We start from the raw sequence: 24,368 nt of genomic DNA, 5'->3' as shown, positions 1-24,368 counted from the left end.
GCAACTTTGATGTGCGTTGCTGTGGAAGCTTGGTGTGGCACACTCCTAAAATTGTTTCAGCCCAATACCGCAAGCGGGAAAGTTTAGCTCTGCCTTTTCTCTTTCTCACAGTGGAAAGATTAATGGGAGAAACTAAAGGAGAAAGGGAGGGAGTGCAATAACCAAGGAAGGCAAGGCAGATTGATAGTGGGCCTCAGGGGAGACAATTTAACAGCTGGGACCTACTGTTAGGTCTCCAATGCCATACTAACCCTGACTGTCCAAGGGAAACTTAACCTCTCAACGTATGCGATCAATAGCCATAGTTGAAATCCTGTTTACTTTGCGAGCCACTGCTTTCAGCTTACAAACAAACGAGCAGGCAGACATAATCTGTGAGGTAGCAGAAATGTATTTAATTTACCACCTGCTGGTTGTAACTCTAATACAGAATAGTGTTCGTCACTAACTAGATTTTTTCAAGCATTGTTTCTCTTAAATATCAATTTCCTGATACAAATAGTACAGTCCTCAGCAAGTCTATTTAATAAGAGAATTCTTTCGCAGTCATTTGATGAAGATGGGGCTCTCTCTTCCTTTGCAACGTTTTCTCCGGGGCTGAACAACGTCTTCATCATCCTCATCTGAATCAAGATTGGCCTTTGTGCGCTCAGAGTCGGATTTGGAGGGCGGCAGCGGTGGGAATAACCTATCGGGAAATAGTGTCAGGAGCCTTGCCTCAAAGTACTGCTCCAAGGCTCTTCCAGCGTTGGCGACTTCAGAATCAGGCTGCAAACAGAACGGAAGCAAGTGCAACTTTAATCGGGCAAGGCTCACGTACTCTGCTTGACATTTGTTAGAGGCAACAGACATCTTAAGACTTACAGCTGCAGCAGGTTCTAGTTTGTTGAGGGAAGAGGGGATGTGGATCTCATTAGGTCAGCCAGCAGTTGAGTACAAAGAGCAGGGTGAAGAATCTTGGGGAAGTAAAACAAGGCAGAGTGGCGAGGGACGAGGCACATCATGTTCAAGTTATGAATGAATAATCTGGGCGAGTCCAAATCATATCATGGCAATGGGGCTTTAGCTTTTAACTCTATAATGCAAAAGAATCAAACCAAAAACGCTACAGTACAAGTTCAGTTTACAGCATGACGTGAAGAGTAACTCACTGCCAACCCTCCAACATCTACAAGTCAGAGCTCAGCAGGAAATTTGAATTTTTTACACATGACTGGAGGAGTGCAACTCCAATAACATTTACAAAGCTCAAGCACCATCCAAGATAGCGGAACCTGCGCGGGCCACACATCCAGGGTGCGTCATAGCTGCAGCATGCAGCAAGTTGCCAGGACTTCTCTGAAATCACCATCAGCTGAAGACAACTGCTGGAGGTACAGGAGAATACCATCCCTTCAACTTTGACCTGGTAATATATTGCCATTCTGGTCAAAATGCAGAGTACCTTCACCACATGGACTGCGGGGTTCAATGAAGGAACTCATCACAGAACAATGAGTGATGGGGAGCAAGTGATGGCCTTTGCCAGTGATAAATTTAAAGTCCATGATGGAAGCAGGGATTGAAAAAAAGCACAGCCAAGTTTAGGAAAGTCAGTCATGTGCATAAATCAAGGGTAGGAGGAGGCCGTAATGGAATGAGCTACAAATAAACCTGGTGCCCCACAAAATGTACTTCCAGCCAGACCTGATGTACTGGCTTCAGAGGCTGTAACCCAAGTTAGCAGGCTGTGGGCATTGGAGCACACCTCAACTGAGATTGAGGGAATGCTACACTGTTGGAGATCCCACCTGCCTATGTCTGGAGCACAGCTCAGTACACACACACACACACACACACACACACACACACAAAGATGGCCAGGATCATACACACACACACTGACTGCCTGGTAGACTATCAGATGCACAGGGCACTGACCCACCACAGTCCGGAAAGTAAAGTGTGACAACTATGCCCTACTGTTAGCTGTCAGTGGGTTACTTTTCAATAGCTCGAGTGTGAATCTGAAACCCGGCCAGTGCTTCCATTTGAAACTGCCCCTTACCTCATTGAATTCCTCACAATTCCTGAAGATAAGCCTGATATCTGCCACAAAGTCCTCAGCTCTCTGATAGTGCTGTGCGTGTTGCCGCTGCAGTTTAATCTTCACAGTGCACATGTCCATTGGTTTCTTTATAATCTTGTAGTAGTCAGGAACCTGTAAACGACGCGCAGCTGCTCTAAGTATCAAAGAACTCCAAGGCAACACTGGGTGTGTGGGAGTGAGTAGCAAATTAGACAGGGCAAAAGCTCAGGCATTACGACTGGTGTGCAAAAGCTGAATTCAACACCTTTGGTGCAACACACACTCAATGCTGAAGGAAGCTGAAGCAGTATCTATGGAGGAAAATGGACAGCGCTCTTTCTTTCCAGTCCTGATGAAAGGGCTCAGCCCAAACATTGACTGTTCATTTCCCTCCATCGCTTCCCCCCACTCCAGCTGGGGGGAGGGGTTATCCTCCAGGTTTTCAGCACTGCAGAATCTCTTGTGTCTCAGTAACTCTGGAAACCGGTGTACAGGAAAGTTCCTTGAGGAAGGAGGATTAACCACCCTACTGTTAGAGGCATACAGCACAGAAACAAGCCCTTCAGCCCACCAATCCTATACCAACTCCTTTTATTAACCCCACGTCCTCAAATTCCACTATCCACCTAAATCATTAGTGACCAAGTGTCTACCAAACCGCACAACTCTGGGATGTGGGAGGAAACAGAAATAGCCAGATAAAATCCACACAGCCACAGAACGAACGTGCAAAGTCGACACAGACAGCAGCAGAGGTCCAGAATGAACCCTCGCCGCTGGACAAGTAAGGCAGCAATTGCACCTGGTGCCACTCAGATACAGCTTCAGTCCCACCCACTGAGCCTATTATCTTCAACAGGGAAAGTTTTCAAAAAGCTTTGGTGAACTCACTCAGAGGATTCCCTCTTTGCCTCACTACAACAAGATGACCAACCCTTGGACACCAGAGATCCCTGGTGATGACAGACCACTCTAGGCACGACCCTGAAACCCGGTGGTCTGATCTCCTGCCTCACAGTCACCGAACGACTCGCCGAGTGTGACACTGGACAACGAACGTGCATGCGGTAACTCAGTCGCGAGCGGACAGAATGGAAACAGATACTTACAACTGAAGCGGGAACTGGTTCTTGAAAGGCGACACTCATTTCGTCACAGTACATGGAGAGCAACAGGTTCTCGCATTTCTGTAAAAAAGACCATGCACGTCACTTGCCAAAGGAAAGGCTGAGTAAGCTCGCCCCTGTTCTTAGTGATATCTTTCTGTAGCCCTCCTGGGAATGAGGCAGGTCATCAGTCACCATCACCAACCCATAAGCCTTTAACACACTGGTTCAATGCTTGGCATCTCACCAACATGCCCCCACTCCTCTTCACCACTCATTATCGATGCCAGTTCAAGAGACCCAGTCAGTATGCCTGCAGGGTTCTTCCTCAGCCAACACCTACAGACATCCTTTCTCTCTGCAGTGTCCTTGTTCACTGCTCGCGTTATCCCTGCATCCACACCGCTGGTAAAACAAAAATCATTGGTCCTGTAAAATACCTTAATGTTAGATCATAAGGAGTCAAAGCCAGGACTGTACAGTGACATACAGTGTTGTGCAGAAGTCTATGCAGCAAGACTTTTGCACGGTGCTTCGCGAATTTTATGTGTTGCACTGTACTGCTGCCACAAAAAAAAACTGATGACATATGAGTGATGATAAACCTGATTCTGATGAAGGTCGCTATTGTGGACTGAGAGTGGGAAGGGGACAGAGAGGGGAATCATGCTTGGGAAAAGGGGAAGGGAGTGGGAAGCACTAGAGACAGATTCTGTAATGAACAAACCAATTGTTTGGAATCAAATAACCTTTCCTGGTGCTCTAGGCTGGTTATGTCTCTACCTGTGCTAACCCTACCCCTGGCACACCTTCTCTGCCACCTGTCTCTCACACACCCTCCCACACTGCTCCACCCTCGCCATTCCCAACATCCTTTGCTCCCACCAGATTTACAAATTTGCTCTCCATTCTACGTTGGCAAATACAGCTCTGTGCAAAGGAAGTAAGGAACCTTAGCTCTATATATGTGTGCCTCAGACTTTCGCACAGTACTGTAGCTAATTGCACTGTTGTCACATAACACCACAGTCGCGGGTTCAATTCTGACTTCAGGTGGTGTGTGCATGTCTGTGTCTGTCTGTCTGGATGCAAGTGCGCACGCAGGTTCCCCTGAAGACTGTGCAGATGCTCCCGTTTCCTTCATATCCCAAAGGCATTGGGATTTGCCAAATAATCATCCAACGGACGTGGTCTTAGTTTCACAAGTGAGTGGTAGAATCTATAAAGAGTTGATAGAATTTATGGAGGATAAAATGGGAGGGTGTTTCCTCTTATGAGAGAACCTTTTTTTTTATATATGAATGCTTGCACATAAAGGAAAACAAAGCTTCAGTTTGCCGCATTTGGCACCTCTCTCAGTACAGCTTCCCCTCAGCACTGCACTGGAATGTCAACCACGATAGTGTTTGGGGTTTTAGGTGGGACCTTAACACACAATCTCCCAGAATAAAACCTGGAAACCTGGACACATTTAACACCTACAAACAGTTTACACCTCAGCAGCATTAGTGGCTCGTGATGGACCTGTTGTAAATGCTCCTGCTAACATCCATTACTGCCCTACTCCTAGTTTTTGACAGGGTACTGTTTCTGCTGGAAGTGCAGTCTCTGCAATACATACATACCCTTTGATCAACTGGGGGCATCTCTGAAGTTCCACCCCCTTTCCGCTTCTCACCCGCCTGCCACTGCTCGTCACAGTCATACACCACCTCGGGGTTCATGGGGTCACGGCAGAACGTACAGATCCACTCGCCACTGAAGGAAACAAACAAACAGATTCAGCAATCAATTGGTAAGTTGATGGAGAAAATCCTGAGAGGCAGGATTTATGAACATTTGGAGAGGCCTAATATGATTAGGAATAGTCAGCATGGCTTTGTGAAAGGCAGGTCGTGCCTTACAAGCCTGACTGAATTTTTTGAAGATGTGACCAAACACATTGATGAAGGTAGAGCCGTAGATGTAGTGTATATGGATTTCAGCAAGGCATTTGATAAGGTACCCTATGCCAGGCTTATTGCTTTGTGGATCCAGAAATGGCTTGCCCACATAAGGCAAACAGTGGTTGTAGACGGGTCATATTCTGCATGGAGGTCGGTCACCAGTGGTGTGCCTCAGGGATCTGTTCTGGGACCCTTACTCTTTGTGATTTTTATAAATGACCTGGATGAGGAAGTGGAGGGATGGGTTAGTAAATTTGCTGATGACACAAAGGTTGGGGGTGTTGTGGATAGTGTGGAGGGCTGTCAGAGGTTGCAGTGGGACATTGATAGGATACAAAACTGGGCTGAGAAGGGCAGATGGAGTTCAACCCAGATAAGTGTGAAGTGGTTCATTTTAGTAGGTCAAATATGATGACAGAATAGAGTATTAATGGTAAGACTCTTGGCAGTGTGGAAGATCAGAGGGATCTTGGGGTCCGAGTCCATAGGACACTCAAAGCCGCTGCGCAGGTTGACTCTGTGGTTAAGAAAGCATACAGTGCATTGGCCTTCATCAATCATGGAATTGAATTTAGGAGCCAAGAAGTAATGTTGCAGCTATATAGGAGCCTGGTCAGACCCCACTTGGAGTACTGTGCTCAGTTCTGGTCACCTCACCACAAGAAGGATGTGAAAACTATAGAAAGGGTGCAGAGGAGATTTACAAGGATGTTGCCTGGATTGGGGAGCATGCCTTATGAGAATAGGTTGAGTGAACTCGGCTTTTTTCCTTGGAGCGACGGAGGATGAGAGTTGACCTGAAAGAGGTGTATAAGATGATGACAGGCATTGATCGTGTGGATAGTCAGAGGCTTTTTCCCAGGGCTGAAATGGCTAACAAGAGAGGGCACAGTTTTAAGGTGCTTGGAAGTTGGTACAGAGGAGATGACAGGGGTTAAGTTTTTTTTACACAGAGAGTGGTGAGTGCGTGAAAGGGCTGCCGGTGACGGTGGTGGAGGTGGATACAATAGAGTCTTTTAAGAGACTCCTGGACAGATAGTGGAGCTCATAAAAATAGAGGGCTATGGGTAACCTGAGGTAATTTCTAAAGTAAGGACATGTTCCGCACAGCTTTATGGGCCAAAGGGCCTGTATTGTGCTGTAGATTTTCTATGTTTCTATGTTTCAATAGGCAGGACACTTGTGTGGGTATCCTAGAACAGCAGCTACATGACAGACAGAATGGAAACACAGAAAAAGAAGACAAGTCACCACTACTGAGGACATCTTCAAAAGCAGTGCCTCAAAAAGGCAACATCTATCATTAAACACCCCCACCCCCCAATACATGCCCTCTTCTCTTTTAAAATTGTACGTTGGGTGTACATTGGACGATCATTCGCGAATTCTGTTGTGTTTCTTTGCTTTGTGGCCGCCAGCAATTAGATGAATCTTAAGGTTGTATATAGTATATACACTTTGATATTAAATGTACTTTGAACTCTTCTCATTGCTACCATCAGGGAGGAGGTACAGGAAGGAGCCTGAAGACACACATACAATGTTCTAAGAACAGTTTCTTCTACTCCACCATCAGATTTCTGAAAAAATAAAGAACCCATGACACGACCTCAGTAATTTTCCTCACTTATTTAACTTAATAGTGTACAGTACTGTGCAAACATCCTAGGCACATACATTTAGCGAGGGTGCCGAAGACTTTTGCACAGTAGTGTATTTGTCAACGCGGAGCAGAGAACAAGTTTGTAAATCTGGTGGGAGCACAGGATGTTGGGAATAACGAGGGTGCAGCATTGCGGGAGAGTGTAGGAGAGGTGGCAGAGAACGAGTGCCAGGGGTGGGCGATGGTGCTGGTGCAGATACACCCAACCTAGAGACACCAGGCAAGGTCATTTCATTTCAAACAATTGGTTTATTGATCATTACAGAATGTCTTCCCTGCTGCCTTCCACTCCCTCCCATCTCCCTTCCCCTTTTCCCAAACCATAATTTCCCTCTCCCAGCCTCCTTCCTATTCTCAGTCCACAGTAGTTACCCATATCAGAATTGGGTTTATCGTCACTCCCACATCACTCCCATATGTCATGAATTTTTTTTGCGGCAGCAGTACAGTGCAATACATAAAATTACTAAAGTACCCTAGCTTTATATATATGTGCCTAAGACTTTTGCATAGTACTGTGTATATAACATTGTAATATACATTGTATTTTATGTATTGTATTATATTGTTATTGTATTTTTATGTATTAAACATTGTATTTTATGTATTGTACTATATTGTTACTGCAAAACAACAAATCTCACAACATATATCAGTGATAATATATCTTATTCTAATTCTTCCTGCAGCCTGCTCTATGATATCACAGCTATAGTCCCACCTTCTCCCTGAACCTTCTTTGGATACAAGTACAATCAGATGCCATTATCTCTCTAGCCTCATCTCACGAGGGTAACCTCGGTTTCTGATTACGATTGCAAAAGTTTAGGCTGCGACACAGTATGAGGAAGCTCACACAGGCAGAGAGCGATGCAAGTAAAAGCCAGCTGATCTACTCCGTTTAATACATCATCCTAACTTCGTCTGTCTCAAAAAAATCTGTGAATAAAATCTATGCAATTTGCATTTCATTAGTCAACCGTATCCACTTCCAGCATCTTGTTTCATTGAACAAAGCCTCATACACGGAGACAGAAATGGCATTTCCACAGACTGTGACTAAGGCATAGTTATGAAAGCTTCTAAATGAGTTTTAAGGGTTCTTGTGCCAATATCAGATCTGGGTTGTCCCAGTCTAAAGCACCCAGCTTAATCAAACCAACTGCATAAACAGGTTGCTTACTCCCAGTTCTCCAAAGCCCACCAAACCTCTCACATTATGCTCAGTAGCACCTGTACCTAAACAAACTGGCCACTAAGTGTATGTTCATGGTCTTCTGCTGCTATAGCCAATCCATTTTGAGGTTCAATCTTTGTGCATTCAGAGATGCTCTTCTGCACACCAATTATCTGAGTTACTGTCACCTTCCTGTTAGCTTGAACCAGTCTAGCCATTCTCCTCTGACCGCTCTCATTAATAAGGTGTTTTCACCCACATAACTGCTACTCACTGGATGTTTTTTTTTTGTTTTTCACATTCTCTGTAAATTTTAAAGACTGTGGGAAAATCCCAGGAAATTAGCAGTTTCTGAGATATTCAAACCACCCCATTTGGCACCAACAATAATTCCACAGTCAATGTCACTTAGATCACATTTCTTCCCTGTTATGTTTGGTCTGAACAACAACTGAACCTCTTGACCAAGTCTGCATGCTTTGATGCACATGAGTTACTGCCACATGATTGGCTGATTAGATATTTGCATTAGTGAGCATGTGTACAGATGCATCTAATAAAGTGTTCAATCAATCTCTACCCAAAGTGGTCAATGCCAAAACAAGAAAGAAATGTTAACACAAGAAAATCTGCAGATGCTGGAAATCCAAGTAACACAAACAAAATGTTGGAGTAATTCAGCAGGCCAGGCGGCATTCATGGAAAAGAGTAAACAATTGATGTTTTGGGCCGAGACCCTTCATCAGGACGGGAAAGAAAGGGGAGAAGCCAGAATAAGAACGTGGAGAGAGGGGAGGAAGAAGTACAAGGTGGCAGGTGTTAGGTGAAATGGGGAGGGGGAAAGGAGTGAAGTAAAGAGCTGCAAAATTGATTGGTGAAAGAAATAAAGGGCTGGAGAAGGGGGAATCTGATAGGAGAGGATAGAAGGCCATGGAAAGGGAAGGGAGAGGTGCACCAGAGGGAGATGATGAGCAGGTAAGAAGAGAAGGTGTGAAAGGGAAACAAGAATATGGAATGGTGAAGGGGAGCAGGGCAATTACTGGAAGTTTGAAGAATCGATGTTCATGCCATCAGGTTGGAGGCTACCCAAATGGAATACAAGGTGTTGTTCCTCCAACCTGAGTGTGGCTTCATTCTGGAAGTAGAGGCGGCCATGGACCGATATGTTGGAATGGAAATGAGAAATAGAATGGTAAGAAGAAAGATATGCTATTTGGCATTAAAAATGACTTGACCAGCAGCCAATCTATTACCCCATGGACACAGTGTAGAAACTTAGTTATGATTCTTCAGAAGCACCAATGAATCCCAAAACTCCTACAGTCCATAGGAGAACAAAAACCTGGGAATACCACCATGCTGGAGCTTCTTTCACCTCACTCCATCCTGACTTGGAAACGTATTGTCATTATGTCACCATGACTGGGTCCAATCCTAGAATTCCCTGCACAGTTGTATTAAGGGAATGCCTTCTCCAGAGAAATTGCTGCGGAACAGGAAGATATCTTGTCACCTTTCTGAAGGGCACTTAGGTTAGATGGCAAAATCTGGCCTTGCCAGTGAAGCCTCAGGATGAAGTTTTAAGAAACTAAGCATCATTTATAAGGCAACTACCTATGAGGTAGATTTAGACTTCAATAGAAAAAAGGCTGATCAGAACATGAGGGGAAAGTAGTCACACCTTACCTTGGAAAGGCAAGGAGAGTCGGCACATGGCAGACAAGGTGGAAGACTTTGGGGCACTTTTCACAACAGAGCAGATCACCTCCATTCTGGCAGACAGCGCACCAGTCTTCATTCGGATCATCCTCCTTACTGTTCTCAGCTCCTGCCCGGGCAGGTTTGTGAGAGGCGCCACAGGGCTGGGCCTGCCTGTCCTGAGGTGGGGTGGTGTTGGAAGAGGGGGAGGCCGTGCTGTCCGGAGGGTCCCCTTTGGTCATGCCGTCTTGCTGAGCTCCCATTCGCCTGTCCATCGCCAGTTTACTGTGTGGGAGAGTCACGGTGTTGTTCTGCTGGTTCACTAGCTGGAGGGGAGAAACGGAAAGCAGGTGTGATCACAACGGAAGAGAGTACAAATTCTTGGATCTTCAAGAAGGCAGCTGGAGAACTGATTCTGCATTGCTTGCTCACATCCCATGGTTTATTATTGCCATTGTACCAAGAAAGAGAGGTTGCATGCCATCGAGACAGGTCATTTCATTCATAAAGTACATCAAGGAAAACTAAACAGAATACAAGTTACAGAGTTACAGTTACAAAGAAAGTGTAATTCAGGTAAACAAATAACAAGGTAAGCTGACAGATTATTAATAACAAGGGACATAATATTAAGGTGAATGGAGGAAAATAGAGGGGCAGGTTGTCAGAGGTAAGCGGCGGGTGCGTGGAACCTGGTGATAATAGAGGCTGAAACATTATGGATTTTAAAAAACTCTTATATAGGCACATGGAACTTAAAAAATGGAGGGCTATATTGGAGAGAAGGGTCAGCACAACATTGCGGGCCAAAGAGCTGTGCTGTAACGTGCTATGTCTATGAAGAGCATCTTTGTTTTTCAAGAGCTTTGTTCAAGAGTTTTGAAACAGTTGGATAGAAGCCGTCTGTCTGGCGGTCTAGGTTTCCAAGCTTTTGTACCTTCTGCCTGATTTGTGGGGGCCAGCGGGGAAGAAGAGAGAATGGTTGGATGGGAGGGGTCCTTCATTATGTTGGCTGCTTTCCCACAGCAGCAGGAAGTGCGCACAGAGTCAGTGTAGGGGATGCTGGGCTCCACTCATAACTGGCTGTAGTTTATTGTGGTCTTAGACAGAGCAGCTGTTAGGATGTTTCCCATGGTGCATCTGTAAAAAGTGGAGTATAACAATATCATTCCAAAGGTAACGCGATTAACTGCTCTCCTAGTTAGAATGGCAAGCCACACAAGGGTGGCAGAGTCTGGCGGCGGTACAGTGCCACAGCTGGCAGAGCTGCTTTCTCACAGTTCCAGTGACCTGGCTTTACTTCTGACCTCAGATACTGTCTGTGTGGAGTTTACACGTCTCCCCGGTAACCACGTGGGCTTCTTCTCACATCCCAACGAGTTGTGGGTTGATAAGCTAATTGGCCATTGTAAGTTACCTCTTAGTGTGTAGGTGAGTGGCGGAATTTGGGGGGAGTGTGGGTATGATAAAAATTGAGGGCGACGTAAGACTGGTGTAAGTGAGAGGTCGATGGTCAGCAGGGGTTCAATAGGCCAAAGGGCCTGTTTTTATGCCACAAGACCACCACACCTTTCCAGGCACATAGACACAGACCGCGCTGCCCACTGCTCAAAGACTGATGAACTGCATTTGTTTAAACTGTGCCGGTGAAGTTTCCATTTCACTGGTGTGAAGCATGAGACCCTCTCACTGTCAGATGGTACAGAATATAATTCAGCATGGCAAGGTTCTCCAGCAATACATTTCACACACTGATCACCGGGCTGTAGCCAACGGGAAACTTACCACTCATAAAAACAGTAAGCAAGCTACAGTGGCTGCAATTCTGAAATAAAAACAGATAATACCAGAAACACGCAGAAGGTCAGGTAGCTTCTGTGCAGACAAAAAAAGTCTTCAGCTTGAAGACCTTTCACTAGAACCATTACAGTCAGGGTACATGAATTGAGAAAGAGTTATCCTCTCTTGGCAGAAATAAGATCTGCAGTCGCTGGAAAGCTTCTGATGACAGGTCAGCGACCTAATCACAGCACGGAGAAAGGTTCGTCAACCCATCCTGTCCATGGCAACACAACCAATAAACTCCTTGCACCAGTTATACATTTGATGTAAAATAGTTTGAAATGTATTGAAAGCCATGTTAAAAACGTAACAGTTCTCGCTAGACTCATAATAAATTTAACTAACCAGGTTAGGCTCAGTAACCTCTTCCCCAGGCTCTTGCTTCACAACAATGATGGGGAAATCGCACAGGTCATCTTCGGCCACGGGTTCCTGCTTGACTTTAATCGACTCGAGGCGAATGGTTGGTGTCATCTGATGAAGTTCAGGCTTTGATAGTCTGCTCGATGAGGTACAACTGCAAGAGCATGAGAGAGAGACAGAGAGAAAGTGAGAAAGAGGGATGGAGGGGAGAGAAACGACAAAGACAGTAAGAGATATTAGGGCTGAGGAAGACAGAAGGAAAACATAATCTGGGAATGGGGGAAAAAAGAGTTCCTCACCTCCCTCTGCTGCCAGTGCTGGAGCTGCTTGAAGAGTACCCAGATGGGTGCACACTGGTGACCGTCACTGAACCTGAGAACGGAAACAAGGCATCAGGGATTGTCAACAATCACACGATACCAGGCACTTGCCAACCACTACACATCTGCAGAACTTGCAACTTAAGTATAGCTATTCACTGGCAGGTGTTTGATAGAGAGGAAACTTCTGCCAAACCTGATTCCAATCTTAAACACAACAGAGTCTGTAGATGCTGGAAATCCAGAGGAACACACAAAATATTTCAGGTACTTAGCAGATCAGGAATAAACAGTTGGCCTTTCCATAAAACCACAAGACACAGTTCAATGTTCAAAGTCCATTTATTAGCAAAGTACATATCCGTCACCGTATAATACACCATTTCCTTGTGGGCATTCACAGACAAAATACGAAGAAACACAATAGAATCAATGAGAAAGCTGCACAGAAATATGGACAAGCAACCAATGTGTTACAAGCAACAAACTGAGCAAATACACAAAGAGAGAAGAAAATTAATAGTAAGAAATAAATAAGCAATTAATATAAATAACTTGAGTTGCAGAGTCCTTGAAAGTGAGTCCATAAGTTGTGAAATTAGTTCAGTGTTGGAGTGAGTGAGTGAAGTTATCCCCTCTAGTTCAAGAATCTGATAGTTGAGGGGTAATAACTGTTCCCGAACCTAGTGGTGTGGGTCCTGAGCCTCCTGTACCTGCTTCCTGATGGCAGCAGTGAGAGCATGGCCTGGAAGGTGGGGGTCCTTGATGATGGACGCTGCTTTCCTGTGATAGCGCTCCTTGTAGATGTGCTCAATGGTAGGGAGGAGTTTTCCTGTGATGGATTGGGCTTTATCCATTGATTTTTGCGGGCTTTTCTAATGAAGGGCATTGGGGCTCCCATACCAGTCGGTATACTCTCCTCCGTGCATCTCTAGAAGTTTGTCAAAGTTCCAAATGACTTGCCAAATCTACGCAAATTTCTAAGGAGGTAAGGGTGCTGCTGTGGTTTGTTTGTAATGGCACTGACATGCTTTACCCAGGACAGATCCTCTGAAATGAAAACGCTGAGGAATTTAAAATCACGGACCCTCCCAACCTCTGATTCCCTGATGAGGTCTGGATTATGGATCTCCAGTTTCCTCCAGTAGTCAATAATCAGCTCTTTGGTTTTGCTGACATTGAGTGAGATGTGGTTGTAGGGCCACTCAGCCAGATTTTCATTCTCCATCCTATATGCTGATTTATCACCACCTTTGATTCAGGCAACAACAGCGGTGTTGTCAGCAAACTTCAATATGGCATTGGAGCTGTGCTTAAGTCTCACAGTCATAAGTATGAAGTGAGTAGAGCAAAGGGCTAAGCACACAGCCCTGTGGTGCACCTGTGCTGCTGGAGATGTTGCTGCCAATCTGAACTGACAGAGGTCTGCAAGTCAGCAACATAGAAGCTGAATTGGGCCATATGGCCCATTAAGTCTGTTCTGCCATTCAATCAAGGCTGATCTATTTTTCCTCTCAACCCAATTCTTCTCCCCTCTCCCTGTAATCTTTGATGTCCTCACTAAACAAGAACCTGTCAACCTCCACTTAAATATACCCAATAACATGGACTACAGAGTCGTCTGTGGCAATGGATTCCACAGATTCACCATCCTCTGGCTAAAGGAGTTGCTTCTCATCTGTTCTAGGGGAAGGGGTAAGAAGCCAGAATAAGGTGATGGGGGGGGGGAAGGGGAACAAGTACAAGCTGGCAGGTCGTAGGTGAAGCCAAGTGAGGGGGAAGGTGAACGAGTGTGGGGAGAAGACGGAATGAAGTGAGAAGCTGGGAGGTGATAGGTTGAAAGGGTATATAGCTGAAGAAGGAATCTGATAGGAGGAGAGTGGAGCATGGGAGAAAGCGAAGGAGGAGGGACGCCAGAGGGAGGAGAAAGACAGGTGAGGTAAAGAGAAGCGGTCAGAATGGAGAACGGAAAAAGAGAGAAGGGGGAATAATGCCAACTGTTTATACCCCTCTATAAATGTGACCTGACTTGCTAAGTTGTGTGTGTATGACTCTAATCCCCATCTCCAATGTTGTGCTATGGGCCACACAAATATCGATAAAACCAGAACTCTCAACACTAAAGGGCCGCCAGAACATGCACTGATCTAAAGGTATCCTACATAGTACTAACTGTAGGAGGAAGGGCTTTGCTTAAAATGCTCTTAGTAAGCTTGTATGGATCGCAGGCAGAAGCCTGGTACAAGCCCCTGGAGGAGCAAAGTGTGCCTTTGAGAATCAACAAACAAGGAGGTGTAAAGTACAAGGATTTAGTATCATCTAAAATTAGCCCTCTCAAACCATACAAAAGCAGAAATATTTTAGAGAGAAATAAAAAAAAATCTATTTAGATTTCTTTTTAAAGGATACAAAACAGTAACAGACCCTTCTGGCCCAACAAGCCCGCAGTGCTCAATTACACCCATGTGACCAATTGCCCTACTGACCTGTACATCTTTGGAATGTGGGAGGAAACTGGAGCACCTGGAGAAAACCCATAGAGTCATGTACGAACTCCTTACAAACAAGCAGCAGGAATTGAACCTGGGTAGCAGAATTACACTGACCGCTGCATTACCATGCTGCTCCAATTTTTTTTTTCATTTTTTATTTTTAAAAATTTGATACTTTATTCTTATTAATTTAAAGGCATTTAATTGTCTATGAAGTGACACTTCATTTGCTGAAGTCCACGGTGAAAATGGGATTTTTCTTCCAAATTTATTTCAGTATTCATTAAGTTCACCAAATGACTGCCTTCTTCACAGGCTTCCAGTAAATTGAATAAACTAGCACGCAGCACCTGGTGTTGGGCAAAATAAGTAATTATAGAGGCTGAAATGCCCCCATCTCCACAGTTCACCAACCTTAGCAACAGGATCAAGAACCATGGATCAGGGATGAACTTTATTCACCATATACATTTATATGTATTAGCAGTTTGCTGTGGGGTGTTGGCGTGACATGGAACATACAATAACATTTAATGGTTATAAAGATAAAGAATTATATGAAATAATTTAGAGGTTAAAGTACGGATATGGAATAAAACATGCGTAAATACCTCAATTACCGCACATATTTGCAAAAGGTTTCAATGTCTGATGCCAAACTCCTTTCTGTTGACAAGTGGCTTTAATTGTAGGTGCAAACTCACCTGTATGTCCAGGCGAGGGCATGGAAGGAGCTGGAGAAGGGTTTGAGCTGGTTGCCAATGGTCTTGCTGGCACACAGTTGCCGTTCTTTTCTCTGACCAGAAGGCTTTCCAGCAGTATAGTCCCTGCATCGTCCAGCTGCAATGTGAAGAGAGAAAGGAGCTTAAGAATTATTTACTACGTCTTCGCAAGATGTAGATCTGTCACCAGCTGATCCATAACCAGGCTCAGCTTTTCGCCCTGCCGAGGCAGAAGGGGCAGGGAGTAGCTGTAGTGACCTACCCTCACTCATTGCCAAGAGATGCTGCTGGGTTGGCACCTCAGCTTTTGGGAGCAAACCATCACATTTCCTCATTACAACTGCACTCCTAATGCAATTCAGTGACAGTAAAGGATTTTGCAATGAAGCTGCGAAAGATAGGCAATACTTCATGTGCTTTCTCCTTATTGTATGCACCTTTATGGGAAGTGACAGGGGCAACTGTTGAATGCAATGGTTTGGTTTACCCAGGACATTTCAGTAGCATGAACAGTTCTATAACTGAACCCACACACACTAGAAATGGAATCATGCTTTACTTCCATTTCAGTGGTTCCAACCTGGGGTGCATGGACGCCTTGGTTAATGGGAGGGGTCTGTGGCATGAAGAACGTTGGGAACCCCTGATTTAGATGGTAAATTTGGATGTTCCTCCCCGAGTCCTCCTTTGACAAGTAGGATGCAGCACTGTAAACCTACACAAACGGACTCCGAGCCCTAGGCACAGTTGCATATGCAAATTGCAGCTTGAAACTGCGCACACTCACGTATAACAACCTATGTACAGTACATCCTCCGAGTCAAGTCGAGTGTATAGTCATATGCGCAGGTATGATGAGATACTCGATTGCAGCAACATCACAGGCATCCAGATTCAAAATACACGACACAGGTCCGTGCAAGGCAGCTGCAGGAGCACAGAAATTTTCATGCATTGGAGCTCCCTTGTGGATACCCCATTCTGCACCCACTGGTGGGTATGGCTCAATGGATTCTGGGAACAATGAGCTAAACAAACTTGGCCAACAAGGGAGAACTTATGATCAAGGATGAGGAGGAATACAAGAATTGGGCTGAGTGGGATGAGGGCTTGTGGCAATCCTTTTAGATTCGAATTCTCTCTTCCCCTCCACCAATATTACTATAGATTCAGATTAATTTATTGTCATACACACCCCAGGGTGCAATGAAATTCCTTGTTCATGCTAAACACACAGGGTAAATATGAAACATGGTAGCGATCAATGCAACGATGAGTAGAGTGATGATTGCAAAACAACAGAAAGATGCGAGGATTATAGCAAAATCTGAAATAGTGTAAACTGAAGTACTAAAGTGACAATCATAATGGAGGTAGAATTAAGATTCAGGATTCAAGATTCAATATTGTTTATTGTCATTCTTCAGTAGGCAAGTGTAAAGGAGACCTAAAAAAATAGAGTCCGATGCAGCATAAAAAACACAAGACTGAAAATACTCAATAAGTATAAAAGCAACGCTATAAAACGTGATCTACAGTACAAGTAACTGTAAAGTGGCTGTTCGTAGGGTGATGAGGGGCTTTGGAGAGGAGTGGCTGATGTGGATGTGGTGGTGCTGGAGATTAGCAGGGTGAGCTGTTGGTTGAAGATGTTGGGGGATTGGGAAGCAACTCTTTAAAGGACATAGCAGCATCACTAGGAAGGGGATGTGGGACAGGTGATTGGTTCAGAGGTCCGACAAAAGTGGGGAAGGAGCTGATCCTGCCTGGTTGTTGGGGCTTTCAAACTCCTGTACCTTATCCCAGAAGGTAGAAGAGAGAAAAGGGAATGGTGTGGCTGGGTAGTCGTGATTGACAATACCATTGGCCTTCCTAAAATAATGCCTCGTGAACATGGTGAGCATGAAGCAGTAATAGTGCTGCTCCTTCACACTCCAGAATGTCTTACTGTCCTTTACAGGAACTATGGCTGTAATAGTTACCGTCTGGGACCGTGGCCTCTTCTCAGTACTACCGCCAGGGAGCAGGTACAGGAGCCAAAAGACCCACATTTAACGACTCGTACACAACTTCTTCCTCTTCACCATCAGATTTCTGAATGGTCAAAGAACCAGTGAAAGCTACCTCACTATTCCTTTGTTTCAGCATTATTTATTCTGCAATTTATAGTAATGTCACAGCTGATAATTGGTGAGAGGTTACTATTGTCCAAGAAACCCAAAGAACGACCCAGAGGTATAAGGAGCTGCATATGCTGCAATCAGGAACAAAAAACAAGACAGACAAGCTTCTGGAGGAACTCAGCAGTACAGGCAGCATTTATACAGGTCGACATTTTGGGGTTGATATGGGCTAAGAGTTTAGGGAAGATAGCCAGTACGAAGAGGTGAGAGGGAGGAGGGAGACAGGAACTGGTGATTGGTTGAACCAAGTGAGGTGGAGGATCACAGGAGCCATCATGGGGTGGATTTGTGGGCTTATGCTGTAGTCCACCATTAAGAAGTATTGAGACATTCATAATTTATTATATTCTGAGTAAAAATGGCATGAGGGTCTATGAAGAATCAGTTCGAAAGCAAGGAAATCTCTTTTGTGGTATCTAAACACTTCCCTCTCTCTTTTCATTTTTTTTCTGGGATGACAGCATTGCTGACAAGGTGCTGACAAGGTACTGACCCTCTTGTGTTTATGATTTGTTGTCCCACCTTAAAAGCTTTCATGATTTCTCCTGAAGTCCTGAAGAAGAGTCTCGGCCCAAAACGTCAACTGTTTATTCATTTCCATAGATGCTGCCTGGCCTGCTAAGTTCCTCCAGCATTTTGTGTGTGTTCCTCTAGATTTCCAGCGTCTGCAGAATTCCTCGTGTTTATGATTTCTCTTTTCCTCCACCAGCTCCCCTGTTCTGGAGGGGGAGTGAGGAGTGGTAATGGTTAAAGTGCTGGTTTCCAGTCAGTCAATGCCCCTCTTTGTACTGGCTGAGCGGGACTATGGAATCCCCAGTCAGGCAACAGCTGTGGCTATAGTCTCACGCCTACTCCCAAACAGTCACTTTCATTCATGCCATCCTCTGTTTAAAAGCGAATTTACACAAAAGCTAAACCTAATCTAGTTTGAGACAACCTCTCCATGTGTCAGATCAGGTTTTTCCAAATTTGGTCTGTGGCTTTATAGAGAACCTCAGACAATAATACTTCGCCAATGAAGTAAAAACATCTTTTTAACAACCTTTAGGTCCCAGAGGCTGTTTCTAAGATTATACACATGCCTTTCCAGTAATGGACAGCCCACTATTCAAAAGGTACAAAGTTATTTGGCCTTTGCCTCTTCTATTTATGTTTTATCTCAGTCTGATTATGAATGCTTCACTTTTTATTTTATAACAGGCAAACTTTTCTTATCATTATGAGAACAATACATTTGCAGATGCGATAACAAGGAGGGAGATGAAAGCAAATCTGTGCAGACAACTCTTCAAAGTGCCCTGGCCAGTCTACTCACTGAACAAAATAAAAGCTTTCTCCTAATATAGAACCAAGTAGTGAATGCTTAACTTTAAATAAAATCTGTAGAAGCTGCTGCGAGGCCTGATGTAATTCCTCAGTACAGGAGAGTCACAATTCAGTGTAAACTCACACTGCAAAGGATGTGATCTATGAATGGGTTGGTCAAAAACAAATTAGACTTGTAGGAGATTGAAAGGCAGATGGGTTTGGAGAAAGAAGACTGCAGGTGACTTTTATCTTAAGCTGATCCCACAAGCCCCATTGTTGCTTACCTGTCTCATCAGGGGGCTTGTAGTCACATGGTGAGGCCCGCTCTGCTGCTGGGGGCTGGTCATCTTGGTGGCATTGCTAGGTGGCATTCGGCTCTGCTGTGCTGCAGGGACTGGAGCGCCCGGATTACCCCGCTGCAGACTCTGCAGACTGATGAGGCGAGGTGGCTGCAGGGACTGAGCACAAGGCAAACACATGAGGTCTCACACCTCCGGCTTCTAGTTCTTAAAAAAATGGCTGCACCACTGGAAACGAGCAACACTTGCAATGCATCTTTGAGAACAACCACAGTTTCACAGGACTCTGCTTATTTTGGACAGAGTTGACTTTACTTTCTCTGTCGAACACACCTAACAGACTGCAGTAAAGGAGCTCGCTAAAATTATTTTAAATATCCGAGTAAACAAATCCTTCAGGCCGTCTGGTGGCACAATGACATCAGCGCTGGACTCTGGAACGGAGGTTCCCGGGTTCGAATCCAGTCGGGTCCGCTCCCGAGTACGCTTTCCATCCGTGCCGGGTTGAGTGCCAAGATCGCAACTCGACCTCATAAAATAAAAGGACAAAATGCTGCAAAATGTCTGAGTGAGGAGTGGCGCGCCACACAGTCTCTCTCTCTCTCTCGCTCCACGCCTTATAAAGGCATGAAAAAGACATTGTCCCGCCAACATCGCACACGCACGCAAAAAAAACAAATCCTTCAAATTTTACCACAGTGGCTCAGCTGTTTTGAGTTGCTGCTTCACAGTTCTAGTGACCCAGTTTTGATCCTGTTCCCCAGTTCTGTCTGTGTGGAGTTTGCATGCTCCACCCCACACCCCCGCCCCCGTAACCACATGGACTTCTTCATGGGTGAAAGTCTCCCCCCCCACAGCACAAAGGTGCAAGTTGGGAAATTGAATGGTCACTGATAATTGGCCTTACATAGTGGTAGAATGTGGATGGATTGATGGGAATATGGGGGAGGAAAATATGATGGTTGATGGGCAGTTTGAATCAGTGGGCCGAAAGGCCTGTTTCTGCACTGAATGACTGTTGGCTCTTTGGGAGACCCTACACAAAACGGATTGGTAAAAGAAAGACAAAGATCGCGGCATTCCCATCAAACTTATGGCCTACAATTTTCAAGCTGCAATAATTGGCCCAGCTTTGAAAGCAATTTATTGTTTTACAATATAAGATTGCAGGGGCGGCAGCAGCAAAACAAAATGAAATGAATCACTAAACTGAAAGGTTGCGATAACTCCAACCTTGGTTGGGATTTCACTACTTAAAGCAGACTTACAAGGTAACAATTAACAGTTTCATTCAAAATCATTAAGTCAGAGATGTACAGCACAGAAACAGACCCAACATGTTCATGCCGATCAAGATGTCCACCTAAGCTAGTCCCACATCTCCCTAAACTGTTCCTGTCCATATTGCTGCCCAAGCATCTATTACATGTTGTTACTGTACCTGCCTCGACTATGTCCTCAAGCAGCTCGTTCTTCACAGAAGTTGCCCCTCAGGTCCTTTTTAAATTGGTCCCCTATCACCTTAAAGCTATGCCCACCTTTTGATTCCCTTTCCCTGGGAAAAAGGCCATCTACACTTACCTTCTCATTATTTTCTACAACTCTGTAATGACATCACTCAGTTTCCAATAAGGAATAAAGTCCAAGCGCGCCAAACTTCTCCCTATAGCTCAGGCCCTCAAGACTTGACAGCATTTTCATAAGTATTCTTTGCACTCTTTCCAGCTTACTAGCATCTTTCCCATAACAGGGTAACCAAAGCTCTACACCATGCTCCAGGTGAGGCCACATCGATGTCTTGTACAACTGCAACACGACATCCCAAATTTTATACTCATTCCCTTGACTGACGAAGGCCAGCATGCCAGATACCTTCTTCACCACCCCAACTACATATGATGGTACTTTCAGGGGACTACGTACTTGGATTTCTAAGGTCCCCCTGTTCTATAATACATCCCAGGACCGAATGTTCACTGCAAAAGTCCCACCCTGGTTTTGCTTCCCAAAATGCATCACTTCACACTCATCTGGGCTGAATGTCATTTCTCAAGCTCAGCTACAAACATCTGTAATTTTTGATAACCTTGTTCACTGCCTGTGATAGAATCTATTTCAGTGGCATCATGTAGAGTTTCAGAAAAATGAGCCAATTCCAATCCAGCAGGATGATAACCAAGGGAGCTCCTATAAACTTACCACTCACTGATTTTTCAGGATGTGGGCACTGCTGGTTATCATCAGGTAAATTCCCACTACCTATTAAATGCTCCCAATGGCATACGTCTCAAGTAGACTGAGAACCGACTCCCGGCCTTCACATATGGGTTAGCTACTAAGCCTGGTGGAACCATTTCTGCATGACAGAAGGGAGGTGGATTACTGGTGCCTTAAAACCAGACACTCCGAGCAGATGGGACTCACCAGCCGTGGCTGGCATCTCATCTAGAAAGGAAACTTCTGGTTTCAAACTTCCGTGGCAATACAGTTGTACCCACTCATGACAAAGGTTCAGGATTAAACACATGGGAAAAATCCAGAGCTGGAGTCCTGAGGGCAGTCCGATGTTGAGTTCAACTATGACTGGAAACTCCTGTGACACAGCTGATGACAGCAGATACAGCCTCTGCCGTTCCTTTGGATTCATCAGCCCCGTGGAGAGGAGGAGGCTGCTGCACGGGCAACAGCTTCCCTCTATATCGTACTGTCCTGGCTTACAATTTGTCTGAGGGTGACAACGAGAACAGGTAGGACACAGCATCCACAGTCAACCCTGACCAATGGAAGGCCTCATCCCTAATTGCCCTCAAGAAGGGACGGCCAGTAATTGGTGTGAAGATGAGAACATCACTTGTTGCCAAGATTAGAGGCGCTCTACCTGCCAGATTGCTGGACATAGAGAACCAATAGTGGCCTGCAAAACGGCACCATATTTGCCTAAAAAGGAGGAATATTGCCGAACTCTAGAGAAATAATAGCATGGGCAAATCATTCAGCCCTTTTGATAGGCTGAATGGCCTCCCTCTGTACTGTAAGATTCTGTTTGTAAATAGTGCACACTGGCTACAATGTTTTTTTTTATTACTTAAGTAGAGAATCAGCTCAGTTACAGGCTGTTCCAGCCCAACTTTCCTGTGCATCTCAATTACACCCATGTAACCAATTAACCTACTAACCCATCTGTGTCTTTTGGAACATGGCAGGAAACCCACGCAGTCACAGAAAGAATGTACAGATTCCTTATCAGAATCAGGTTTAATAGCACTGGCCTTGGTCGTGAAATTTGTTGTTTCGTGGCAGCACATTGCAACACATAACAGTAAGTATATAATAAAAAATTAAATAAGTAGAGCAAAAAGAGAGGGAAAAATACTGAGGCAGTGTTCATGTGCTCATTGGCCATTCAGAAATCTGACAGTGAGAGAAAGAAGCTGTTCCTGAAACACTGAGCAACACACACAAAACGCTGGAGGAACTCAGCAGGCCAGGCAGCATCTATGGAAAAAGTAAAGTCGACGTCTCGGGCTGAAACCCTTTGGCAGGCCTGGAGAAAAAAAGATGAGGAGTAGATTTTAACCACCAGGTGACAGGTGAAACCTGAAGGGGAAGGAATGAAGTAAAGAGCTGGGAAGTCGATTGGTGATTGAAAGAGACAGAAGATCATCGAAGAAAGAAAAGGGGGGAGGAGCACCAGAGGGAGGCAATGGGCAGGCAGATCTATTCCTCAGCTTTTTTTCTCCAGTCCTGAAGGCTTTCAGTTCGAAAAGTCAACTGTACTCTTTTCTATAGATGCTGCCTGGCCTGCTGAGTTCCTCCAGCATTTTGTGTGTGTTGCATGGATTTCCAGCATCTTCAGATTTTCTCTTGTTTATGCCTGAAATATTGAGTGTGCCTTCAGGCTACTAAGCCTCTTCCTTGATGGTAGCAATGAGAAGAGGGCATGTCCTGGGTGGTGGGGGTCCTTAATGATGGAGGAGTCCTTTTTGAGGCATCACCTTTTGAAAATATCCTGGATGCTGGGGAGGCTGGTGCCCATGATGGAGTTGACTGAGTTTACAACTTTCTGCAGCCTCTTCCAATCTTGTACAGTGACCCCTCCATACCAGATGGTGATGCAACCAGATAGAACGCTCTTCACGGTACATCCTTAGAAATTTGCATGTCTTTGGTGACATACCAATTCTCCTCAAACTCCTAATGAAGTACAGTCACTGTTGTGCCTTCTTAGTAATTGCATCAATACGTTGGGCCAAGGATAGATCTTCAAAGACGCTGACACCCAGGAACTTGAAACTGGTCACCCTTTCCACTTCTGATCCCTCAATGAGGACTAGTGTGGGCTCCCTCGACCTCCCCTTCCGCAATCAATTCCTTGGTCGTACTGACGTTGAATGTAAGGTCATTGCTGCGACACCAGCTGACCCTGCGCTCCTCCTTGTCACCATCTGAAATTCTACAAATAGTTGTATTGTCGGCACACTAAGAGATGCCATTGAGCTATGCCTATCCACACAATTGTGGGTGCAGAGAATAGAGCAGTGAGCAGCATCCTTGATTGTCGGCAAGATGTTATTTCTGATGTTATTTCTGTGGTATCCTGGTGAAAAGCCAATAAACAGCAGCCAGACTCAAGTATTACCATTGTCCAGGAGATCCAAGGCTGAGAGAAGAGCCAGTGAGATTGCTTCCATTATTGACCTACTGTGGCGATAGACAAATTCCAGTAGGTCCAGGTCCTTGCTTAGGCAAGAGTTAGTTCTAGTCATAACCAACCTCTCAAAGCACGGGTATTCAGAGCACTAGCAGGTACACCATCAGGGCCTTGTGCCCTGCGCCCTGCGAGGGTTCACCCTCTTGAAAGATATTCTGAAGTCAGCCTCCAAGACAGAGACCCCAGAATCACCAGATGCTGCAGGAATTTGCACAGGTGTAAATTCTCCCTTTCAAAGCGTACATAGAAGGCACTGAGCTCTTCTGGGAGTGACGCATCACAGCTATTCTGGATGTTAGGTTTTGTTTTGTAAGTAATGGCCTCCAAACCCTGCCAGAGCTGACATGCATCCGATTTAGTTTCTAACCTCACAGAGAGTTACGTCACATCTCTCCTTACAGAGTGTGGCGGGAATTGAACCCATGTAACTGGTAATTCTACCTGTAATAGTGTTCTATAACTACCATGCT

The 24,368-nt window shown here is 45.0% G+C and overlaps 1 protein-coding gene across 1 annotated transcript in view; it reads right to left on the bottom strand.

Moving 5' to 3' along the window:
* Positions 1-246: 246 nt before the first annotated feature.
* LOC134351709 (transcription intermediary factor 1-alpha-like) overlaps positions 247-24,368 on the bottom strand; it is a 163,748-nt gene continuing 139,626 nt past the window's right edge. The window contains exons 10-18 of the mRNA XM_063058260.1: positions 19,173-19,346; positions 15,380-15,515; positions 12,163-12,235; positions 11,846-12,017; positions 9,647-9,984; positions 4,800-4,932; positions 3,178-3,255; positions 2,048-2,200; positions 247-768 (exon numbers count right to left, since the gene is read on the bottom strand). Coding sequence (XP_062914330.1) covers positions 547-768; positions 2,048-2,200; positions 3,178-3,255; positions 4,800-4,932; positions 9,647-9,984; positions 11,846-12,017; positions 12,163-12,235; positions 15,380-15,515; positions 19,173-19,346 — 1,479 coding nt within the window. The 3' untranslated portion in view covers positions 247-546. The remainder of the gene's footprint in view (positions 769-2,047; positions 2,201-3,177; positions 3,256-4,799; positions 4,933-9,646; positions 9,985-11,845; positions 12,018-12,162; positions 12,236-15,379; positions 15,516-19,172; positions 19,347-24,368) is intronic.

This window comes from Mobula hypostoma, chromosome 9, assembly GCF_963921235.1.
Source record: "Mobula hypostoma chromosome 9, sMobHyp1.1, whole genome shotgun sequence".
Lineage (NCBI taxonomy): Eukaryota > Metazoa > Chordata > Chondrichthyes > Myliobatiformes > Myliobatidae > Mobula > Mobula hypostoma.
The sequence above is the reverse complement of the archived record's forward strand: the minus strand, read 5'-3'. Positions and strand labels throughout refer to the sequence as shown.